This window comes from Xyrauchen texanus, chromosome 26 (genome assembly GCF_025860055.1).
Source record: "Xyrauchen texanus isolate HMW12.3.18 chromosome 26, RBS_HiC_50CHRs, whole genome shotgun sequence".
NCBI classification, from domain to species: Eukaryota; Metazoa; Chordata; class Actinopteri; order Cypriniformes; family Catostomidae; genus Xyrauchen; species Xyrauchen texanus.
Window position 1 is genome coordinate 25,546,941 of NC_068301.1, and position 22,350 is coordinate 25,569,290.

Sequence of the window (22,350 nt, forward strand, 5' to 3'; positions counted from 1 at the left end):
TTTTGTCTGCCAGTGTGCGTGTGTGTGTGTATATATACAGTATATTGCTGTCATAATTACATCATGACAGCAAAACAGTCAAATTTAGAACAATAAAAACAACACAAAAAAAAGAAAAAAGGGTATATGACCTTTAAGTGTGCAAAGTATACAAAAATATACAAGGTATATTTAAGGCTTTACAGAAATTCACACTCTCTGGTTTTGCTGTTTTTTTTTTTTTGTTGTTGTTTTTTTACTCCTATTAATGTTAAAAAATAATGAATTATATTTTTAAATGTGTATTTACGAATGAATTTATTTTCCATAAATTAGCAATACATTTATAATATACCATACGTTATGTTCAGCACTACTGTCAAAATAAATGAAATATCAATTTTCCTTAAATGTGTAATACCAGTATTTACCCTAATAAAATACTCCAAATCACACAGAATAGTCAATGGACACAGTCAAAGAAACCTTTTTTTAAACCAGTTGTCTAAAAATAAAAAAGTATTTTTCCGTGTTTAATGGTTTTATTAGTCCAAATTAAACATCTGTGAGAGGAGAAATTGTGCTTAAATATATAATCGTCCATGATAGCAGAACTTGTTTATGGAAATTAGATAATTTGATTGGGAGTTTGCTGACATAAAAATACAATTAAAAAGAAATTCAATTCCACCAGTTTTTTCAAAGACAAGATAAAACCATAATTTATCATTTGAACAAATATCATTTTGGACCCATTCGAATTTGAGGATAATGTTGGATAGTTCAAAATCAAATACATTTAACCCACCTTGATTAAATGGATTACATAGTGTTTTACTTTATCCAGATAATGAGATGTATTTTTCAATCTTGTTATCTCTTCTGATTTCTCCCATTTAAGAATCAATCCCTAACTAACAAGTAGTACAATTTAAATTCCCATAGCAGAGATTTGGTCCTTTATTTGTCTAACAAGTTATTGTGTCTATCTTTGAGAGCAAATAATTAACATGTCTTAATATTTATGTTTAATACTGACACTAAAGAAAACTCATGGAGACATTCTATAGCCAATTTGAATTATTTTTCATTTTTTAGAAATATATCTGTATCATCTGCAAATTGAGAGCATTTAATTGCATGATCAAAAAGATGAATACCTTGAAATCACTTTAATTCAACATGTAGATTCTAATTTCAGTAATTTAAGCATGAACCTTTTGTTAAACGTTTTTCTTAAAGATCATAAATCATAACTTCTGACATTTTTTCCAATGTTATCTTCCAGGAATATAAAGAATCATTGATGAGTAATGAGATGATTGGCTTAAAAAAAGGTTTTCAATATTGTACAGGGAATATACAACAATGAACCAGCCTAATATAGCATAAATTAACAAGTGAATACATGAATAAAAATAAAGCACAAAAAAGTTACAATATAAAACGATAAAATAAACACATTTTAAATGATAAAAACAAATAATAATTAAATAAACACCTCCAGAGAACACGCTTTTGATAGATATATTTCTAACAAGGCTATAATTAGTTTAAATAAAAGAGATATGAGTTGAAAGGGAGTAATACAATGATTTTAAATCAATATAAAAAAGCCTACATTTTGATTTCGAAGCAGTCACCTTCCCTTTGTGCATATAAACATTTTCACAATCGGTAAACAGTTTTAACATCATCATCATCATCATCATCGTCGTCGTCGTCGTCATCATCATCATCATCATCATCATCTTCATTATCACGCCCAACGACAGCTGCTACTACAGAAGTCGTCTGCAGGTGTCGCCAAAAACAATGAATCAACCAACTGTTGAAATACAGTATATCGTCCTCAAATTAGATTAAATTTTTTGGGCGATAAATCGGATTCTCGGTTACTCATTTCACCATTTTGTTTGTTTAAGTTCTAATAAATAAGCATAAAGTGCTTATCTAAACATCAAAATAACAACAAACTTCCCGACTGTTTTAGCATTGCAAATTAAATTGTGACCTGTAAAGTCATCGCGAATAAGGGCAGGTTTTCATATGTCCTCCGCTTATACGCACCCAAATAGATCTAATGCGGTCTCTGTCAAGTGCGCATTAAAATAGCGCAGTCTTCCTGCACTTGAAATCGATGTGCGCCGCCGGACACGAGAACACTCGTCAAAGTGTTTGACTTCACTGTCATAGAGAACACAATGGGATGCGCTTCTAGCACTCAGACCACCACTCAAGACACAACTCGAGCCAACACCAAACAAGATGGGAGCACATCTGGTAAGATCACTGTGACATAAGTTTATAATTGAAATCCATTTAATGTTATTAATAAACAGGTCATCTGTCTGTTGTTTAATGATTTGGTGTTTCAAGTCATGTCAAGTTGTGAACAGTAGTCTATATGGGCAATGCATCTGGTACATTGGTCATGTGATAGGATACAATTGTAACTATTTATGTTGACACAATTGCTAAAAAATATTAAAATAAAGAAAATAAAAAATAAATGCATGATAGATCTTTAAGTGATTTTGATCTTAGTTACTCTTCTTCGGGTCCTGGGTTACCTAACTTGAAACTGAACCTTAGACCCAGATCCTTATCCATTATGCTGTCATCAGCCTACCATGCAGGTAAGTTCTACTTGACTGCAGCGACTCTCATACAAATATGTACAGTGTGAATTACACTGAAAGTCTCCATAAAGAAAGCTAAGGTTAAATGACTTACCCAGATCTTAAACCATTGGACTTTCCCAACACAGGCTGACATGAAAATATGGCTAAACAGTTCTATCGTCACATGGATTTAATAGAAAGTCTCTCTCACACACACACACACACACACACACACTAAAAAACTATTTGAATTTAAGTGCTTTCAATATCATTTAATTTAATTTGTCAAGCCAATTACAGTACATTGTATTTTGTTTTGTGTGACATGTGTTTATATGCATGTTTCTCAAATTATTCTGTGTCTATAATGAGTTCTCAGAGTTTGGGGAAATATTTTTAGGAATTATTTGACTGTCAGAGTAGGTCCTCCCAACCATAGGTGCTATTTCAAATGCCGTGATGCATGTCAACCTGCCTAAGCCTTAGGCAGGTTGACATGCATCACGGCATTTGAAATTAGGCCCTAAGGCATCACTTAAAAAAAAAGTGTATTTATGGACCTGAAAAGGTTTCATGCAAATGTTGTGTACTTTAGACTGCAGAAGTCTGATGTCATATTTGTTATTACCTCTATTAGTTTGCCTATTTTATTGCATCTGTTTCCTTTCAGCATAACACATGTTAAATGTTGAGATATTCATTATTAAACCAGGATGTTAATGTTTTGCATTCAGTTTCAGCTAATTATTTACAGTAAAGTTTTAATAATGTACTTGGTAGAGCATCAGTTTTGGGGTATGTGTCAAATTTGATGTAGGCCTATAAAGAAAACGACATTTCTGGCACTCTTTACTCAATGATTCAGTTCTGCATTTACTCCACAGTAATATATATATATATATATACGTATATACAGGGTTGGGGAGTAACAGAATACATGTAATGGGATTATGTATTTATAATACAAAATATAAGTAATTGTATTCCACTACAGTTACAATTTATATCATTGGCCATTAGAATACAGTTACATTCAAAAAGTATTTTGATTACTGAAGAGATTACTTTGCATTTTATTGTCATATGTTTAATTTAATATTTAGTCCTTTCAGATGTAAAACATTTATCCATATAAATGATGCGATCAAAAGTGCATTTGAACAGCGGTGAAACACTTTCTTATGATGTGTTACAGTCATACGAGCAGACAGAGAAGTAAGTCTGAAGTACGTTTGGAGCAGAAGGAATAGAAATAAACCTTGTGTAAATTGTCAGCTTTATGCTAAGATAAAATGCTATTTCTAGCCATTTACAGGCACGTTACCAGACACGATCAATAATACATTTTTTTCTAATAAGACCTTTGATATTAGAACAATTCATAAAACAAGATAAATTTGATTGATCTTGTTTTAGAAACAAGGTTTTTTAGAGAATGTATTTTTAACATGTGTATTTTGTTTTAATGAACTGGCAGAGTTTTTATAGTCAAAACAAGTGAAAAATCTACCAGTGCTGAAGAAGTAATCCAAAGTATTTAGATTACGTTACTGACCTTGAATAATCTAATGGGAACAAATTACATTTTACAGCATGTATTCTGTAATCTGTTGTGGAATACATTTCAAAAGTAACCCTCTCAACTCTGTATATATATATATATATATATATATATATATATATATATATATATATATATATATATATATATATATATATATATATATGTATATATATATATGAGCACTTTATAGGAACACTTTGGTCATAATAAAGTTCCCAATGTACTCTTCTGCTGTTATAGCCCATCGACCTCAAGGTTTGACATGTTGTTCATTCTGAGATGCAATTCTGCTCACATTTTGAGCAAATTCTAGAGGCTGTTGTTCATGAAAATCCAAGGAGATCAGTAGTTACAGAAATACTCACCAACCCATCTTGCACCAGCAATCATGCCAAGGTCGAAATCACTGAGATCAAATTTTTTCCCCATTCTGATGGTTGATGTAAACATTAACCAGCTCCTGAACTGTATCCGTATGATTTCATGCATTGCACTTTTGGCCACACGATGTGTGTGTGTAAATACTTTATTTATTTATAATGTTATTGAAATAATAAAAAATATTAGTGAAATAAGTGTCTTAATCTCTAATGGACAGGCAATGAAAATGGTGGTGTTGCAGCAGACACCAATCTAGATTTTACAGAGGGAGTTCAGAGTTCTGCGGCTGCTACAGCTCACAGTGAGCCAGGAGCAGCTCCGGCTGATCCTCCAGCAGAAGCAGCTGCTGACCAGCCTGCAGAGTCTGAACCCAACCCCTACACAACAGCCGAAAGTACTGAAGAATCTGCACCAGCGTCAAGTGGTAGGTTTACTTTTTTCTAAACACAATTTTGGAAAAAGGAGAAGTCACCCAAAAATGAGAATTCTGTCATTATCAACTCACCGTGCATGTTGTTCAAAATCCGGAATGGCTTTCATTCCAAGGAATGCAGAGGTAATTTTTGGAGAAAAAGAAGTACCAAAAATGTTTCCATATTACTTGCATGCTATATTTCAAGTCTTATGATGTATGAGGAACAGACCAAAATTTAAGTAGTTATTCACTGAAAATATTGACATCCACTCTGCGTTTCTTTGTGTATTCATGAGAGAAATAGAAATGTCCAATTTGTGAAATACTTGTTATTTTTAGTTGGAACTTTTCAGTGAATCAGTTGGCCCAGTTTCCAAATTTTGACTGAATGATTCAATCTTGAACTGAATTGATCTGGTTGCAGTGGTTAACATTATCAGTGAATAAGAACTTGAATTTCAGTATTTTTTTTTGCCTTTTTGGAGCTTGGCTAGGATGTTACAGGATGCGTTATAAAGAAAGAAAGCCATATGGGTTTGGAATGACATGAGGGTATGTCATTATGAGTAAATGATAACAGAATTTTCATTTTTTTTGGTGAACTGTTCCTTTAACAATTCCTATTCTGCCAGTTTGTGTATCTAGCAAAGACAGCAGTTTATCAATTCATGAACAATTTTGGAATAAACAAATTACCTTCAGAAAATTGGCTCAAAGTAATCGTTCTCAGGATCAAGGTACACTACACCTGGTGTAAAGTAACTTTGACCTTCTCTGTAGCCACAAAGAAAAAGGAACATCTATATATAGTCATGCTTAATGAATTGCTGAATTACTTTAATGAGCCAAAGCACATAATTTGTTTTCTCATCATTGGAACCTTCGACTTAAAATGAAAGTAGAGATGGAAGTAAACACAAATATACAACAGTTAGTTCCGGTCCTCGAATCTGATTTGACGAGAGAAGTTTCATGAGTACTGATGTCTCACATCATTAGTACTCCCAAGCTTCACTGTGTGTATCACTCCACTTGTGTTCGTCATCCTAAAATAAGTGTATGAGCAGTGCAGATGTGTTAAGAGGTATCTGTCTCTTTACATTTCATTTTGTGACATAACATATTTTAGCCAGCAGGTGGAGGCAAAAGACCAATTTTGTGTGTAATATGAGCCAGTTGGTGACATGAAGTTAGTCAGCATCACTCAGTGTTTATATTCAAAAGCACTCCATGATCGCTCATATTACTACTACATTACTAAAGCTAGGAAATAGCTTTAAATGGCTTTAAACAAACAACTTCAGCATTAAGTCTCATCACAGCTGAGAAACACAACAGATGTATTAATTACAGAACTCAAGGCGTTTATCTCTTACCGGACTTTCCACATTGGAGAGGAAATACTGTTCAAAATGGCGGAGGACATTGCGGTTTCTATAGTGAAAGACTATTGCACACAAGCTACTATGAAATAGGGAGGAATTTTTACCACTGAGAAAATAGGATGAATTTCACCAAAATAAAATTATCTTCAGAAAGCTGACTAACAGACTAAAGCATTATCAACAGGTGTGGCAGGGCGGAGGGCGGGGCCGGGTCGTGATCCTACACACCCGGTCCCATATTAGGCTAATTATGCCTCCGTGAGGGATAAAGGTCGACTTCAGGGGATCGTGTGGGAGAGAGAGATCGTTTACCGACATGTCCGTCATGTGTGTGTTTATGTTGTCTTTTAAGTTTATCATTAAACTATTATTTATATCGTCAAGCCGGTTCTCGCCTCTTCCTTTCCATTGATCCCTTTACAACAGGTCTCTCTCTCTCTGTCTCTCACGCACGCACACACACACACACACACACACACACACACACACACACACACACACACACACACACAAACACACCCGTTTCTCCAATAACATGTTAGAAACAGCTCAAGCCGTGATACTAGTAGTTCTAAAGCTGTTTTTGAGAGGCTTGGAGGTATGTTTTGAACTAGCAACGGCAGATTCTGATCCATCGCATAAGAAAATATCATAGTTTTTTATGACTGTACTCAGTTTTTCCAAATGTAAAAAAAATGTACTTGTTCATTGAACTGTTGTGTATCAGAGCAGTATCACACTCGCAATCGTGCTATTTGGCCTGCGGCCGAATCACAGCAGTGCCAAAGTGTTTAACTCTGTTATGTAAACTGACAACAGTCCTACTAACTTTTACAAGAGCCACTGTTGCCCTTAAGCCTTGTCCACACTAATACGTTTTCATTTGAAAACGCATCTTTTTCTCTCCGTTTTGGCCTTCCGTCCACACTGAGATGGCATTTTTTTTTTCGTGAAAACTGAGCACTTTTTTTGAAAACGCACTCCAAAGTGGATACATTTGAAAATGCATTGTAGTGTGGACTGTGAAAATGGATATATCTGAAAATTATGATGTATTTGTTGTCATGTGATCTATCCAACCAAAACAATCAAGATGTCGGCCCGTGTTATAGTGGTGCTGTTGTATTTGATACTCACATAGCGTTGTTAAAAAATAAATGTTACTTTGTACAACCATCACATTGCGTTCCTTCAAAGGTGAAAGGAAGTTTACTCGGAATTGGTGTCAGGCGATGGAACACGAGGACAATTCCGCTTCAGACCGTACATGCAACAGGGATTTTCCGCATGCGCAGTAACATGATTAAAATGTTTTCATACGTTTCAGTGTGGGAGAGTAACTTTTGGAAAACGCTAGTGTGGGCGGAGAGCGTTTTGAAAAGAAAAGGCAGTTTTCAAATGTATCCGGATTAAATGTAGACATAGCCTTAGTCTCCCTTTCCAGGTTTCCTAGCTTAAAGATTTTCTTGAAATGAATACATCTCAAAGAAATTTGCAAAAAATACAATTGGCTAGTTCATACATAGATTATACATTTTATAATTTCCATTTGTGATTAACTATATCCATCCATCCATCCATCTTCTATAGCCACTTGTCCTATGTAGGGTCAGGGATAGTGCTGGAGCCTATACCAGGTGTCTTGGGCCAAAGGCAGAGTAACACCCTGGACAGGTGGCCAGTCCATCACAGAGCTAACACACAGACAAACACGTTCACACTCTCACTCATGCCTTTGGGCAATTTACATTCTCCAGTTCACTTAACCTGCATGATTTGGACTGTGGGGGAAACCGGAGCACCCTGAGGAATCCCACACGTACATGGGGAGAACATTTAAACTCCACACAGAAATGACCTGACTGAGCAAGGATTTGAACCGGGGACCTTCTTGACACACTGAGCCACTGTGCTGCCCATGATTAACAATATGAAATACATAATTGAAAAATTAGAGATAGTTTCTTTTCAATTCTTTAAAATTGTTCCTTTGCCCAGATCTAGAACATGCCAAGGGTTCAACAACATGCTTCACTGCCAGAAATTCAAATGTAAATGACAATGTATTCACTGATGCAAATATGTGGGGTGCATTGTGGAAAGAAATGCATAAATGACCACACAACAGAATACAAACAAAAAACAACAGAGATAATACCATATCTGTAGGACACTGCAACTGATTTGAACATGACTCAACACTGATTCAACACGAGAACCCAGAGAAGATAAACCCATAGGGCAGGTCTTTATTTTTTTCTAATCTTATGTTCACAGAAAACACAACTGAGGGCCAAGCTGATTCCTCCCCTCCAGAGGAAGCAACAGGTAAGTGGAGTAAAATATATATATATATATAAAAAAGTGTTAGTGCATATGTACAGTAACTATTTTCCCATATTCACTCATTTTCAGCTACCTGTGAAGACAGTTAAGTGTGCATTGGTTGCCAGAGTTTCAGCAGAATCCAGATTGGAACACATATTTCCAGCACAATCAGGATTTCACTTGAGATTGTTTAAAAATACAATGAAACAGTAGCTTCTTTAGTATACAGTTATTGCTTGTTTGTTGCCAAGGCATAGACACACTGGTCTTCAAAGACTCTTTTACAGCATATATACAGAATGCAAATAAGTGCAGACTTTAACCATAGATTTCCTTCTTTATTTCCTTAAATATATCATATTGGAGATGCAAAGGCCAAAAAGAATATGACAATTCTAAATTGTCATTTTGTTTTACCATAAATGTTACAATGACCACTTTATCATGAAAGGAAAACCTCCCGTGCATATTATATGCATTTACAATAATGACATTATTTACAATGATGGGATGCTAATGTTTTCATGACAGAAACAGGGTATGGAAGAGAACTCTCTCTAATTGGAAGAAATGTAGAAATGTAATTTTTGCGTGGTCTAATGTAATAATGATTTTAAAAATAAACTTGAACTTGAACTATGTTTTGCATTGTTGTTATTATAGATTAAGTGAATGTTGTGATGAAGCAACAACAGTAAATGCACTTAGTAATGGAAAGCTGTTTTTCTGTTGAAGCACATGATGTAATGAGTGTGATTTATTTTCTAATTTGTGGCTGCGGCTTTCTCCTTATAGCTGATTTACAATTTGTTGTGCATTCTTTGGTCATACAGTAAGGAGGCGTCTGTTATGGGTCCCAAGACAGCAACTGCTTCAATCTCAACAAGCCCCCCCTGAAAAAAAGATATAAATAAAGAAAAAGAAAACAAAGGGATGTATAAAACTAATAACAGGGCTTTTCAATCAATATAAAAATGTCTGACGTTGCTACCACAATACTAGACTACTGTGGGTGGTTGCCACGGCATTGCTAGACAACTACAAGTTTGTTTTGGGTGGTTGCTTCTGGTGCAAGTCAAAAGAGCCCACCCTCAAGTCTCTTGTCCTGCTTGGGTCCCTCTAATTTCAGTATGGGATTTTCTGGCCATTTTATTGTTTACCAGGTGAAAATCCTTAATCTGATCGCTTAAAAAAGTAACAGTACACCTCTACTCAACAATGCGCATGATTTGCGGTATCATCAATGCCTGTAGGTATAAGTCAAAGTTTAATACTTAGGGTTAAGGATTTGAACAAAACTAACTAGATTGCACATAATACTTACTCTGGGTAAGGCAGCTACTTGATAGGCAGCTCTAGCTGGGAAATTTTGGCTGAAAACTAAAAAAAAATAAAAAGGATAGTGGGATAGAAAAAGTGAAACAAAAGAGAAATGAAATACAATGACCAAAAAATAAAAAAATAAGCACCAGTGATTAAACAACAGAAAACTCTGGTTTCTTTGCCCGAGACATAGGTAAACAAAATCTTCAATGCAGTTTAAAATCACTTGATTAATACATTGATGAACACTTTGTGTGCTAGTTTACAAGTTAATTGTCTGCAAACAGAAAGTGTAGTTAATAGCATTTTCTCTACTTGATAAGAAACACATGCAATCTGTGAGATCCAAAAAGCTTAAATCAGCCTCATCTTAATAACATAATTCTCCAAAAAAGGAAAAACTAAATCATCCTTTTCTCACCCCCATATTGTACTAAATCTGTATAATCTTCTTCAATGTTACTGAAATCTAGCTAAATTTCCTACATGGCATTTCCTTGTTCCTATCCACTTTCAATGGATGTAAAAGTGGTACTTGGACATTCTGCTTGACGAGTCATTTTGTGTTCCACACAATAAAGTCATATACAGTGGCAAGAAAAGTATGTGAATCCTGGTTCCCCTTCTGTCACTCACTCGATGTTGTGTCGATTGTAGTGACACAAGGGGTCTCTTCTGAGAGCCTCGCATTATACATGGTATAAAGGAGAGCAGGGGAGCGAATGTCAGACAGATTTTTTCTTCGGAGCCGAGCGGTTGTGTGATCAGCGAGCTGTGTGTCACGACTGCTTCACCCACCTCTGCAAGAGAGCTTCTGTTGGATCTGGCGCATTCCAGCAGCTTTCTCCTCTCTGCACGTTGTGCAGACTCTGCCCCTGGGTACTTCAACAGCGCTTCAACAAAAAAGAGTTGCCCTTCCGCCACTGTGTAGTTCCTGGATGTGGCCGGTATCTCTCCAGATCCAACAGTCATAGACGCTGCCTCGTGTGCCTGGGATGCATTTGTGAATGGTTCATGTTCTTACTGCGAGGACATGACCATGGCAACGTTGCGGTCACGACTTTCGTTTCTCAAAACGAACGTCACTCCTTCCCGCGGGATTGAGGACAACCCGGCTGGCGATGGAGGCAATTTGGGCAGTGGGCCCCATGAAACACCTGAACCCCCGGCGCGCTCGTTTGCTTCCATTTGGGCTCAGGGCGACGGCAGCTCGCTTCACGGCCAGTTTGCCTCATCCCTGGAGCCAGGTCTGGATGATGACATCGCCGCTACATCGGAGCCTTCAGGAGTCTGACGCTGAAGACCTGACCGGACTCCCATCCACGGGCCAGCCCGCCCAGTCAGAGTCTGATGCGCAGATTGCAGACATGCTTTCCCGGGCCGCTATGAGCGTTGGGTTGGACTGGAACCCTCTGTCCTCCCCCCAACCCTCGCTCTGGTACTCCCTAATGGAGGCCCCTCTCGGCACAGACGCACTGGCACACAGCTAGCCCTGGGGACTGCGCAAGTACACATTTCCTCCAGTGATTCTTCTTGCACTGGTGCTGTGCAAGGTCAGGGAGGACCAGGAATAGGTCACCATGGTGGCTCCTTATTGGCCCACCCGGACCTGGTTCTCGGATCTCACGCTCCTCGTAACAGCACCTCCCTGGCAAATTACCCTGAGGAAGGACCTTCTTTCTCAGGGACAGGGCACCCTCTGGCACCAGTGCCCATACCTCTGGAATCTCCACGTCTGGCCCCTGGATGAAACGTGGAAGACTTAAGCGGCATAACACCTGCAGTTATAGACACGATCAACCAAGCCAGAGCTCCATCTACCAGGCAGCTTTACGCCCTCAAGTGGCATCTGTTCGCAAATTGGTGTAATTCCAGGTCTGAAGACCCGCAGAGATGCACAGTTCGGTCAGTGCTTTCATTCCTGCAGGAGAGGCTGTCACCCTCCACCTTGAAGGTGTATGTCGCTGCTATCGCAGCCCACCACAACGCAGTAGACGGCAAGTCCATTGGTAAGCACTACTTGATTATCAGGTTCCTTAGAGGCACCCGGAGGTTGAACCCTTCCCGGCCAAGCCAGTACCCCTCCTGGGATCTCTCAGTGGTCCTCTAAGGCCTTCAGAAACCCCCCTTCGAGTCACTTGATTCAGTCAAGCTCAAAACCCTCTCCTTGGAAACGGCCCTCCTGATCACGCTAGCTTCCATCAAGGGACCTGCAAGCGTTCTCTGTCAGCGACACTTGCCTAGAACTCGGTCCAGTAGATGCTCACGTCATCCAAGACCGCCACCTATGTGCCAAGGTTCCTACGACCCCCTTCAGGGACCAGGTCGTGAACCTGCAAGCGCTACCCCAGGAGGAGGCAGACCCAGCCTCTTTGTTGCTGTGTCCGGTACGTGCTTTGTATCTACATGGACCGCACACAGGGCTTTAGATGCTCTAAGCAGCTCTTTGTCTGCTTTGGTGGATGGCAGAAAGGGAACGGCGTCTCCAAACAGAGATTAGCTCATTGGGTTGTTAATGCTATTTCCCTAGCCCATCACCCCCCCTTGCGGGTTCGAGCACACTCTATGAGAAGTGTGGCATCATCGTGGGCACTGGCCCACGGCACCTCCTTAGCAGACATCTGCAGAGTGGTGGGTTGGGCAACACCCAACACCTTTGCTAAGTTCAACAACCTCAGGGTTGAGACGTCTCGTCCTGTGTTTTGTCAGGTCCGAGCCGGTAGAACTCGGTAATACGGAACAGCCGACCAAGCCGCACCTTGCACCCTTCACCAAGCTGATCCAGTGTGCCTTCTCTAACAGGTTAGCCAGTAAGCTCTCACTTCTTTGACAAACCTCATGTGTGCAGCAATGTTTATGTTGGAAAGCAGTGGCTTTCTTCCTGGCGTCCTGCCATGGACACCATATCTGTTTAATGTTTCCCATATAGTAGACTCGTGAACAGACTAGTTCCAATGATTCCTTCAAGACTTTAACTGTGGGTTCTTTTTTTTACCCCATTGAGCATTCTGTGGTTTGAGTCATCTTGGCTGGACAGCCACTTCTAGAGAGAGTAGACACAGTACTAAAGCCTCTGCATTTATAGACCATTTTTTTTTACTTTGGAGATGAATATCTAAGCTCTTCGAGATATATTTGTAACCCTTTCCAGCTTTATTCAAAGCAACAATACTTGATGGTAGGACTTGAAACCCGAGACCTCTTTTATACAAGGCATTGTCCATGTCAGCATATGCTTCTTGTGAATGGCAAACTCAAAATGTCTGAGTGCTTTTTATAAGTCTTGTTTCATTAATTGGATGCCAGGTTTGCCAGCTCCCAAATCAAATTAGTTGACACCATTAGCCTAGGCCCTAGGGGTTCACATACTTTTACCAACCTACACTGTGAAAGTTTTAATTATTAATTTAATATGTAAAAGAACAATACAAAAATGTGTTTAGTTAAAACAGATTATGTTTGTTCATTATTATAACTTAGATGAAGGTCAAACCCGATTTTTAGACAAATTATACATAAATGCAGGTAATTCCAAAGTGTTCACATATTTCTCTTGCCACTGTAGGTTATGAACGACATGAGGGCCCATTTAAATGATTAACAAGCATCAATATAAAATTTCAAAAGACAAGAAACAGCATTTTATCCCCATTTGTATAATTACCTGTATCATAAATGTAATTTTATAGAGAGAATGAATGTAAATTCTGTTCTATTCACATCCTAGGTTTGCATGTCACATCATGGAAAGTTTGTGTTGTAGGAGGCAGTGATGATGCGTTGTTCTCAAGGAGAGGAGTCTATTGTTTTACACAACTGCACTGTATCCCTTTACACGCAGACAGGGTAGGATTACTCATCCGCATTGTACTCAAGAGGAAATAACCAGTGCTGCACAGATGCATTATTGTGTAACATTTCAATGAAAAATAACATGCTTAAAGTGTTAACACCAGGCTAGGCTTTATTACAGAGGCAAAATATTGTACATCAGTATCACTGCCCATAAATTCCATTTAGGTTTTTGATATTACCAAAACTTTCAATGGCTTTTTATTAACTAAAACTGTAAGGGAAATCTGTGGTTGTGGATATAGCGATAATTCGACACACTCTAAGGCACACATGAGGCTTTTATGAAAACTATTTACAGGAGTCAAGCACACGACTCCTTCAGTCTTACTCACATTGCTTGTAAACATCGTTAACGTTATTGAAGTCATTTATATCTGCCAACAGCACTGTTGTCTTGACAACTGCAAAAAAGTTAGACTTTATGAACAGACTGATACATGTTTCAAAACCATTAAATGTGTTACATGTTACTCAACAACCAAGTGATATAAGATGACCTACTGTTTTCATATCCACATCCAGCGGCTTTCAGAATCTCCCCCATGTTAATAAGTGCCTTTGAAATTGTAAGGAAAAAACACAGAAATATGCACTTCAATTCAATATATCCCAACCTGGGAAGGAAACAAATCTATTCAAGGGCCACTATGTGCATTTTGTCTTTCTGGGTCTCACCTGTTTGGCCTGGGCCTGCACCCCACCAGCAACCAGCTGTCCAGAGGCAACATCCATGCCCAACTGTCCTGAGATGTACATTGTGTGATCCACCACGACAGCCTGGCTGAATATAATGACAAAATTATTTAAATCTATTTTAATTTTTGGTGAAATACAATTGTGGAGAAAGAGATGTTTTATTCATTTTAATTACAGTTTTTATTGATTGTAGAGGTGTACACTTGTAGTAGTGTCTTGAACTGATCTCACTGGTGTGTTGTGAGCAGTGTAATGGTCAGTTAATTTCCTGGGTTTGTTTTAATTGGGAAGAGAATATGTGTTTTTAGAGTGAAATATTTTATTTTGAGGTTTGTACAAATGTATGTGTAGTTTTAAGGTGTGTAGTCATAATTCAGGGAAAATTGTTTCTTGTTTCATGAAATGTGTCTTAGTGATCTAGAAAAACTGTATTAACAATGCATCTTGAGAAATGCTGTTCTCCACTGCCTTCTCCTGGTATAACTTGCGCACTGCAGTTGAGAAAAAGGCCAACACCCATTCAAGTTTTCTTGCTTCATTAAAGGGATAGTTCACCCAAAAATGACAATTCTCTCATAATATACTCACCCTCATGTCATCCCAGATGTGCATGACTAACTTTCTTCTGCTGAACTCAAACAAAGATTTTTAGTGGAATTTTTCAACTCTGTAGGTCCATACAATGCAAGTGAATAGTGACCAGAAATGTGATGGTCCAAAAAGCACATAAAGGCAGCATGAAATAATCCATAAACTTGAAGCTTTAAAATTCTGGTCACCATTCACTTGCATTGTATGAACCTACAGAGCTGAGATATTCTTCTAAAAATCTTAATTTGTGTTCTGCTGAAAAAAGAAAGTCATACACATCTGGGATGGCATGAGGCTGAGTAAATGATGAGAGAATTTTCATTTTTGGGTGAACTATTCGTTTGATATTAGAGACTGATGTTTAGTTGGGACTTCAAATGAGTAACCTGGTTTACAAATACCACACCATAGTCTTCTTGAACAGTGACCGGGGCTGCGTGTGGCCAAGGGGGTAAGTATGAAGGTTCCACAGGGTATGCGAAAAAAATTGGATTTTGGTTTGTTAGACCTAACAAAATTACATGTTTAGCTTAAAATAAAAATCATAAAATTATAAATGAGTAAAAATAACGATTTTCCAATTAATCTTGATCATTATTTAAACAAGCTCGAATACCGGTACCGGTCTTTCACCCTACGTAAAGTTTGGCACCGAGAACTTTTCACTGCATGTTGAGGTTAAAAGTTTGCTTTGACTCAATGTGAATGTGTGTCCAACAATAAGATCCACTTAAACAAGTGCAATTCTAAGACATAATTGTTATTGATGTAATACATTAACCTTTTAAATTTGTAAAAATCTAAAACTGGGCCAAAATTGTGAAAAACTAAGGATAAAATAAAATTTGCAAAGTTAAAGGAATATTCCGGGTTCAATACAAGTTTATGTCAATCAACATAATTTGTTGCATAATATTGATTACCACAAAAAATAATATTTTGACTTGTCCCTCCTTTTCTTTAAAAAAGTACAAAGCTGTGTTACAGTGAGGCACTTACAATGGAGGTTAATTGGGCCAATACGTAAACATCAAAATACTCAGTTTCAAAAGAATTGCCACAAGACATAAACCTGTGACTACAATGCTGTTGACTAAGGAATCCTTTATTTTTACAATCCTAATATTCCTTTAATATTTTTTAAATGTACAAAGTTAGAAGATCATTAGCTAAGAGAACATTTATTTCCCATGTAAGCAAAATGCACATTAGAAATAAACTAAACCTGAAATATAAATGATTATTATCATTAATAATAATCAATATTAATGATAATGTTAAATGATATAGTCTTTGGTACACATCTTTGGTTTTGTGTCAATGAATGTGTACTTAAGCCTTGCTAATGGTCCTGTTGGGATACTTAAGGCAAAAAAGGTTGGGGACCACTGTTCTAGACCACAAAGTCCATATCTGTGTCCATGTCTGAGACAAAACCACAAAGTCCAAGACAAGAGTAAGACCTAGTTAATGTGTGATTAAGACCAGTTCACAAATAGTTATACAATTCAGTCTGTCATGAATGTGCCAATTATGCATACGTGTGTCTGCACAACTATAGGAAAAAGAAATTCCCTTGGTATCAGTATTTCAAAAAGTACATAGGAGTTCCAATTACTGAAAAGTCTTCTTAGAGAAGAAATAAATGATCTGAATTAAGCCAAAAAATATTCCTTTCTGCCCTAAGAACACACTAGAATCTCTTTGAAAAGGTATTAAAACAGGAGTGTAGTTTATTGTTTAAAATACATCCTGTCAAAATGACACCCTAGCAGCAACACACATTGATTATTATTGAATGTATTATGTATGGCCTGATCATTATCATGTTCATGTCTCAAATTACACTATTATGAGGCCAGTCATAAGTAATTCAACAGAACAACACAGTTATGCAGAACTAATAAGCTTGAACTCTGGTCAAAGTTTTGATCTTGACACCACCTCTTACTGTCTATTGGTTGAAACATAAACACACCCTGAGATAACCACATCTAAAAATAATTTACACGCCAAGAAACAAAATCAACACATTTTGTAAGGAACCTTAAATTTGATATAAATAATTTATTGGGATAATGCTGCATGCAAGCACTAGATTAAATCTTGACTTGGTTACTAAAGTATAGCATATTCATTGGGAAATTCAAGTATTTGGCAGCAGGTGCAGACAGTTGTGTCTCTCTTGTGGCAGAATAGAACAGTTCCAAGAAGTATTATAATGCATACAATAATCATGCATTGTAATTATGCATAATAATAAAAAAATCCAGACAATATTACACTTTAATAAGGTTTAGAAACTAAGCTTGAAAGGTTCCTACCTGTATGTTCTCTGTCAAATAGGTAGGGCTGTAGCTAATGGGGTGAATGGTGGTAACTACTCTAGGGGCCCACAGGTCCAATGGGGCCCACAACAAGTTGTAAACTGTATTTTTCATATGAAAGGGGCCCAGAGAAATATAGAGTCAAGGGGCCTAGAATTCCTTGCTACAGCCCTGCTTATATGGGCTGTATGTGTATATCATCTCGTCCAAACAGTACAGTAAAAGTTGCAGAGATCATTTTGAGTGTGTAACAACATGCCACGAACAAATATTGCATTGCTAAGTTTAACTCATATCAGGCCTTTTGTCGGACAAAGCTGGTTGTTAAACACGTAACTAAACATTCATGAGTTCATTACCTCATCAATCATTATCTCTATGCAAGAGCATGACACGTGCACATTTATTTTGGAACATGAACACAGTGTTTGACCGAATGTAGACTCTCACCTGTAGGGCCCGATCGCGGCTGGAGCAGCTGCAGTGTAAATCATCTTTCTAATAACCACAGACATCTCTGATGAACGAGACAACTGAATCAAAACTGTCCAGTGCGAACTATCAGTTGAGCTGATCAATGAAAAGCAGGACAGAGCTGGTTTGTACAGCTTCACCTCCAGAAGGTGTGCATTATTCCTACCATAACTACCAACATATAGAGGCATCTATAATTGTATTCATGTCTATTCTTTCCTATTTTGCACAGTTTGGTTATAAAATAGGTAAAAGTTGTGAGGAAGGGAATGGGCAGACACAATATAAATGGTAAAACAAGCTGATTTGAAAATTCGTGTGGAAAAATAGTTGCTGGCACAAGTTATTAAAAAAATAAAGGGCTTTGTGTAGTAGAATAATTACGGTAATTTGTGTACGATCTCAAAGGGATACAACCAAAATCTGCAAGTCATATCTTCATCAAAGGCAGTTTACTTTCAGAAAGTTTTAATGATTATTCTATATGATTTCACATAATTATAATACATCTTAAGCTGTAAATATTTTAAAAGTTAGAATTAAAAAAAAATGATTAATGCTTTTGTCACTTCAAACAATGTGAAGTTCAATTTAGTCCACGTGAGGGATAAGATGGCAAGTAACATTTTAATATTCACTCTGCGCAGAGTGCAAATTAACATGTGGAGGACCGCAGCTAGTTCATCCTTTTTACTCTGGTCTAGTTAAAATTGATCAGGGGTAGGATTATTTTTGAAGGTCAAGTCAAGGTATCTGTTCGATCTGGGTTACCTTACAGGTGTCATTTATTATATGTATTTGGGCTGTATATGTGATGTTTTTCTCTTTTCTGTATTTATGGGTGTTTAAATGTTGTTTTATTGATTGTTATTGGTTATGATGTCATGGTCATCAGATGTGTTGATTGGTCATGACATATTTTAAATTTGGCACTGTTGGACTCTGTTCATAAACGCCTGACGAAGGTCGAGTGACTGAAACATTGCTTAATACATTTTGAGACTCTTTGCAAGCCAGGACAGTGTGCAGGATTTTTTCCATTTCATTGACTTTCTACAATTCTCTTAACAGAAATAACTTATAACCAACAAAGTATCGAAAGAGAATCACCCGTTTCCCATATTGTTTATGTGTGTGTGTGTGTGTTTGAGTGGTGAGCAGAGCTTCAGCGTGTCTTCATTGGGAGACGGGATTTGAGTTTTCATCACATCTGTACTGTTTGTACTGTGTGACTATAGAGTGAAAATATAGTGATTTCTGGATTACTACATCAAAATATTCCTGAGATGATGGATATAAATAATTTGATATTTATCGAGAGTGGGTACATTAGCAGTTTTAAAATCACTTCACCCATTCACACACACTCATACACCAATGGCAGCAGAGCTGCTATGTAAGGTGCTAGACTGCCATTGGGAGCAACTTGGGGTTCAGTGTCTTGCCCAAGAACACTTCGGCATGTGAAGTCATGTGGGCTGGGAATCGAACCACCAATCCTGCGATTAGTGGACAGCCCGCTCTACCACCTGAGCCACAACCGCCCCGTTAAATATGCATCAAGCTATCGTTTTTAAGTAAATGAGTGAGTAGTTCAGTACAGTATTTTATGTTGATTCATAAAAGCCTTTATTGTAAAAGATGGTGTTGATAAATAGGTTTAAATGCATTTATTTTCAGTATCTTCAGGAGAATGGCTATGGTCAGAAGGCCTTTCAGGAGCAAGGAACAGCACATCTACAGTCCTCCTGGATGTGAGGAGCAAAGAAGGCTAGATTTTCTGCCAGCAGAACACAAGGGCCGACTGAGATGGCCTATTGACAACAAAATAAAACTAAATATTTCGGATAAAATATTTTGGATGCTCATTAAAAATAATTACCCAAAGAGACCAATTAGACTAAAGAGTTCAGATTACTGCTTTATAAAAATGGAAGGTCTTTTTCCTTGTCCCAAGACTCGTTCTGCGTGTAGTGAACAATAATGGTGTTCATCAGAGGTTTGCTCTTTGTGCAGCTACTGTTGGGCTTTCCATGCATCATCCAGAGTAGGAGATTTTTGTGTATGTTAAGAGTGTATGTAAATCCCTACAAAATAATCAGGGTGAGAACAGGTATGCGACACTCTCCGATACAAAGAACAAAATTCTTGTGTTCTGTTCTCAGCCTACCAATATACTGGAAAAGGCCATTTCACAAGACCAAACCAAGAATGGATGATTGAATCAGAGGTACTGCTTGTCTAACATTCTTTTCTAACATTTTTATATTTTTCAAAGAAATGTATTGTTAAAAAGCTTTAAATCTTAACTACTTAGTTTCTCTATTTCCTCTACTTTTGTTTTAAGTTTAGTTTTTTAGATGACTATTAACCATATTTGTTTATTTTTCCTTTGCAGCTTGAACCACAGAACAATTAAATGATTGAGCCATTTGTCAAACTAATAATTGTATCTACTCCACAGACAGAGACAAACCCAAAGTTAACCGTGGTCACTTATTTCCCAGCTGTCACACAGCTGACATTACTGCGCAATCTACCTTCACTTTCACCAAATTGTGCCACAGAAAGAAAGCTTAACATAAGCTGGGGGCTCACATGGAGTCAAATGTTACACAGATCATGGAAAAAACTGCACTGATAATAATTATAAAGTCTTAGCCTATGTCCTGACAGGAGCTATACCCGGCAACCAAATGTTACAAAGCAAAAAGAGTAAACATTCCCTCAATGATGTTGACGGCTTTTTGCTGCTATGACAGAAAGAACATTCATGGGTCTCCAAAGCTCACAGGACCAGAAATAAAGAGGATTATTCCACAAATTAAACTACTGAACGAACCAGCTGACAGAATTTACAGGATCACTTGAATGAAATAGGGGTGAATGGCGTGCAGCTCTTCAAGGAGGAGTGAATGAACGATTTATTTGTGAGTGATAATGATGACTCCATCAGACAATGTCTGAAAGAAAGAAAAAAATTAAACATCGACAATGTCCAGACGTTCTGTCTTCATCAGACAAAGTCTGTAAAGAGAAAGAAAATATAGTACTATATAAGTGTCATAAATCAACTTGCGACTAATGCACTGTTTCCAACACACTGCACAGGAGCACACATTAAAACCAATTTTAAATCCTTCAGTCAATGATTGGAAAGAGAAAGAAAATAATGGACATAAAAATGACCAAGAAACATCTGACACAACCAAGAAATGGAAGAAAACATTGGGCAGAATTGTGGCAAGTTATCCACCTAATTCATCAGCAAAACTATTGTGCCGCCATTATCAACCTTGCATGTGGACCACTTCCGGTATAACTCACTTCCAGCTATTATAGCTATACAAACATACTACATTATGCTGCTTTAAATTACAGGCTGGCAATAAATGGTGACATTATTATAATTAATTACAATTTTCATAAACTCATTGGTTTTAAGCGCATAGTTTTACCATTTAACACAATTTGCCATTGTTTAAATCACACACTGTTGCACTGGCAGAATGAATGAAATCAGGCACTGACACAGACAGTCCTGGGTGCAATCTGAAAGGCCTCCACAAAATTTACACAACCAGCAGAGAGAAGAAAGATGCAGGGAAAATGCTGCTTCAACTTTCTCTGCACCAAAACTGCATCTTGCTTCATCTTGGAAAAATAATAAACACATTTAACTCGCTGTTCTTGTCAGAGAGCATTCTCTCTTTCTTAGCGGTGTATAGTAAACAGACACAAAGATCAGCATTCAGCATGGCTTAAGAAACACCGCCTTTGGAAATAAATAAAGGCATCATTGGAGGTTATGCAGGTACATATGAATGGAGGTTTACATGGAGAAATGAAAGACTGCATCGTCACAATCTCGGTAAAGAAAGAAGCCGATTTTATTACCGTCTCTTCAAAACAACAACACACAGCAACAGGTGAATGATTTACTTACTCTTTTACTATAAATGCTGACATTAGAAAATTATCTGACATTGGCAGATAATTCTGTTGTACATCTTGTGGTTGTGTGATAGTTTATAAGCTAAGATCACTAACTCTGTTATTATAACCTTGTAGTTATTTGCACTGGGGTCAGTGCCAGCTGAAATTTCTCACATTTGCCAGAAATGGAGCCGCTGCTTACTCCCAAAATAAGGTGGATACAAGAAGAATGTATCTGGAAATAAACCAGAACAACACAATACAGCAAACACCAAAGAACCTTATGGTTTAAATAAAAATATTTAATCCTGAGCAACCTCACATGCATGTTAATTTGACAGAATATTCCTTTATTGCTTTAAATTTATAAAACTACTTTACAAAAACTACTTTGTAGTCTAAGGTTAATAAATCAATATGTTCTGGGCCTGTATTCACAAAAAAATCCTAAGGCTAAAGCTTCTAACATGGA

The 22,350-nt window shown here is 37.4% G+C and overlaps 2 protein-coding genes across 2 annotated transcripts; one reads left to right on the forward strand and one right to left on the reverse strand.

Moving 5' to 3' along the window:
* Window positions 1-1,856: 1,856 nt before the first annotated feature.
* LOC127619555 (mucin-19-like) lies at window positions 1,857-8,899 on the forward strand. Its single transcript, XM_052092413.1, has 4 exons — window positions 1,857-2,262; window positions 4,766-4,972; window positions 8,626-8,676; window positions 8,764-8,899. Exons 1-4 carry the CDS (start codon window positions 2,184-2,186, stop codon window positions 8,781-8,783), a joined length of 357 nt encoding a protein of 118 aa, XP_051948373.1. The 5' UTR covers window positions 1,857-2,183; the 3' UTR covers window positions 8,784-8,899.
* On the reverse strand, window positions 8,694-18,081 carry LOC127619554 (2-iminobutanoate/2-iminopropanoate deaminase-like). The gene is made up of 6 exons (XM_052092412.1): window positions 17,919-18,081; window positions 14,530-14,635; window positions 14,356-14,410; window positions 14,187-14,255; window positions 10,001-10,056; window positions 8,694-9,569 (listed from the first exon to the last, which is right to left on the reverse strand). Exons 1-6 carry the CDS (start codon window positions 17,981-17,983, stop codon window positions 9,477-9,479), a joined length of 444 nt encoding a protein of 147 aa, XP_051948372.1. The 5' UTR covers window positions 17,984-18,081; the 3' UTR covers window positions 8,694-9,476.
* Window positions 18,082-22,350: the final 4,269 nt, after the last annotated feature.

Excerpts from the sequence above, each read along its gene's own strand:
- LOC127619555 (XM_052092413.1), top strand. The coding sequence starts at position 2,184 with ATGGGATGCGCTTCTAGCACTCAGACCACCACTCAAGACACAACTCGA. Across the intron at positions 2,263-4,765 it reads ACAAGATGGGAGCACATCTG|GCAATGAAAATGGTGGTGTT; the intron begins GTAAGATCACTG and ends TCTAATGGACAG. Across the intron at positions 8,677-8,763 it reads CCCTCCAGAGGAAGCAACAG|CTACCTGTGAAGACAGTTAA; the intron begins GTAAGTGGAGTA and ends ACTCATTTTCAG.
- LOC127619554 (XM_052092412.1), bottom strand. The coding sequence starts at position 17,983 with ATGTCTGTGGTTATTAGAAAGATGATTTACACTGCAGCTGCTCCAGCC. Across the intron at positions 14,636-17,918 it reads GCCGCGATCGGGCCCTACAG|CCAGGCTGTCGTGGTGGATC; the intron begins GTGAGAGTCTAC and ends CATTATATTCAG. Across the intron at positions 9,570-10,000 it reads AAGTAGCTGCCTTACCCAGA|GGGGGGCTTGTTGAGATTGA; the intron begins GTAAGTATTATG and ends TCTTTTTTTCAG.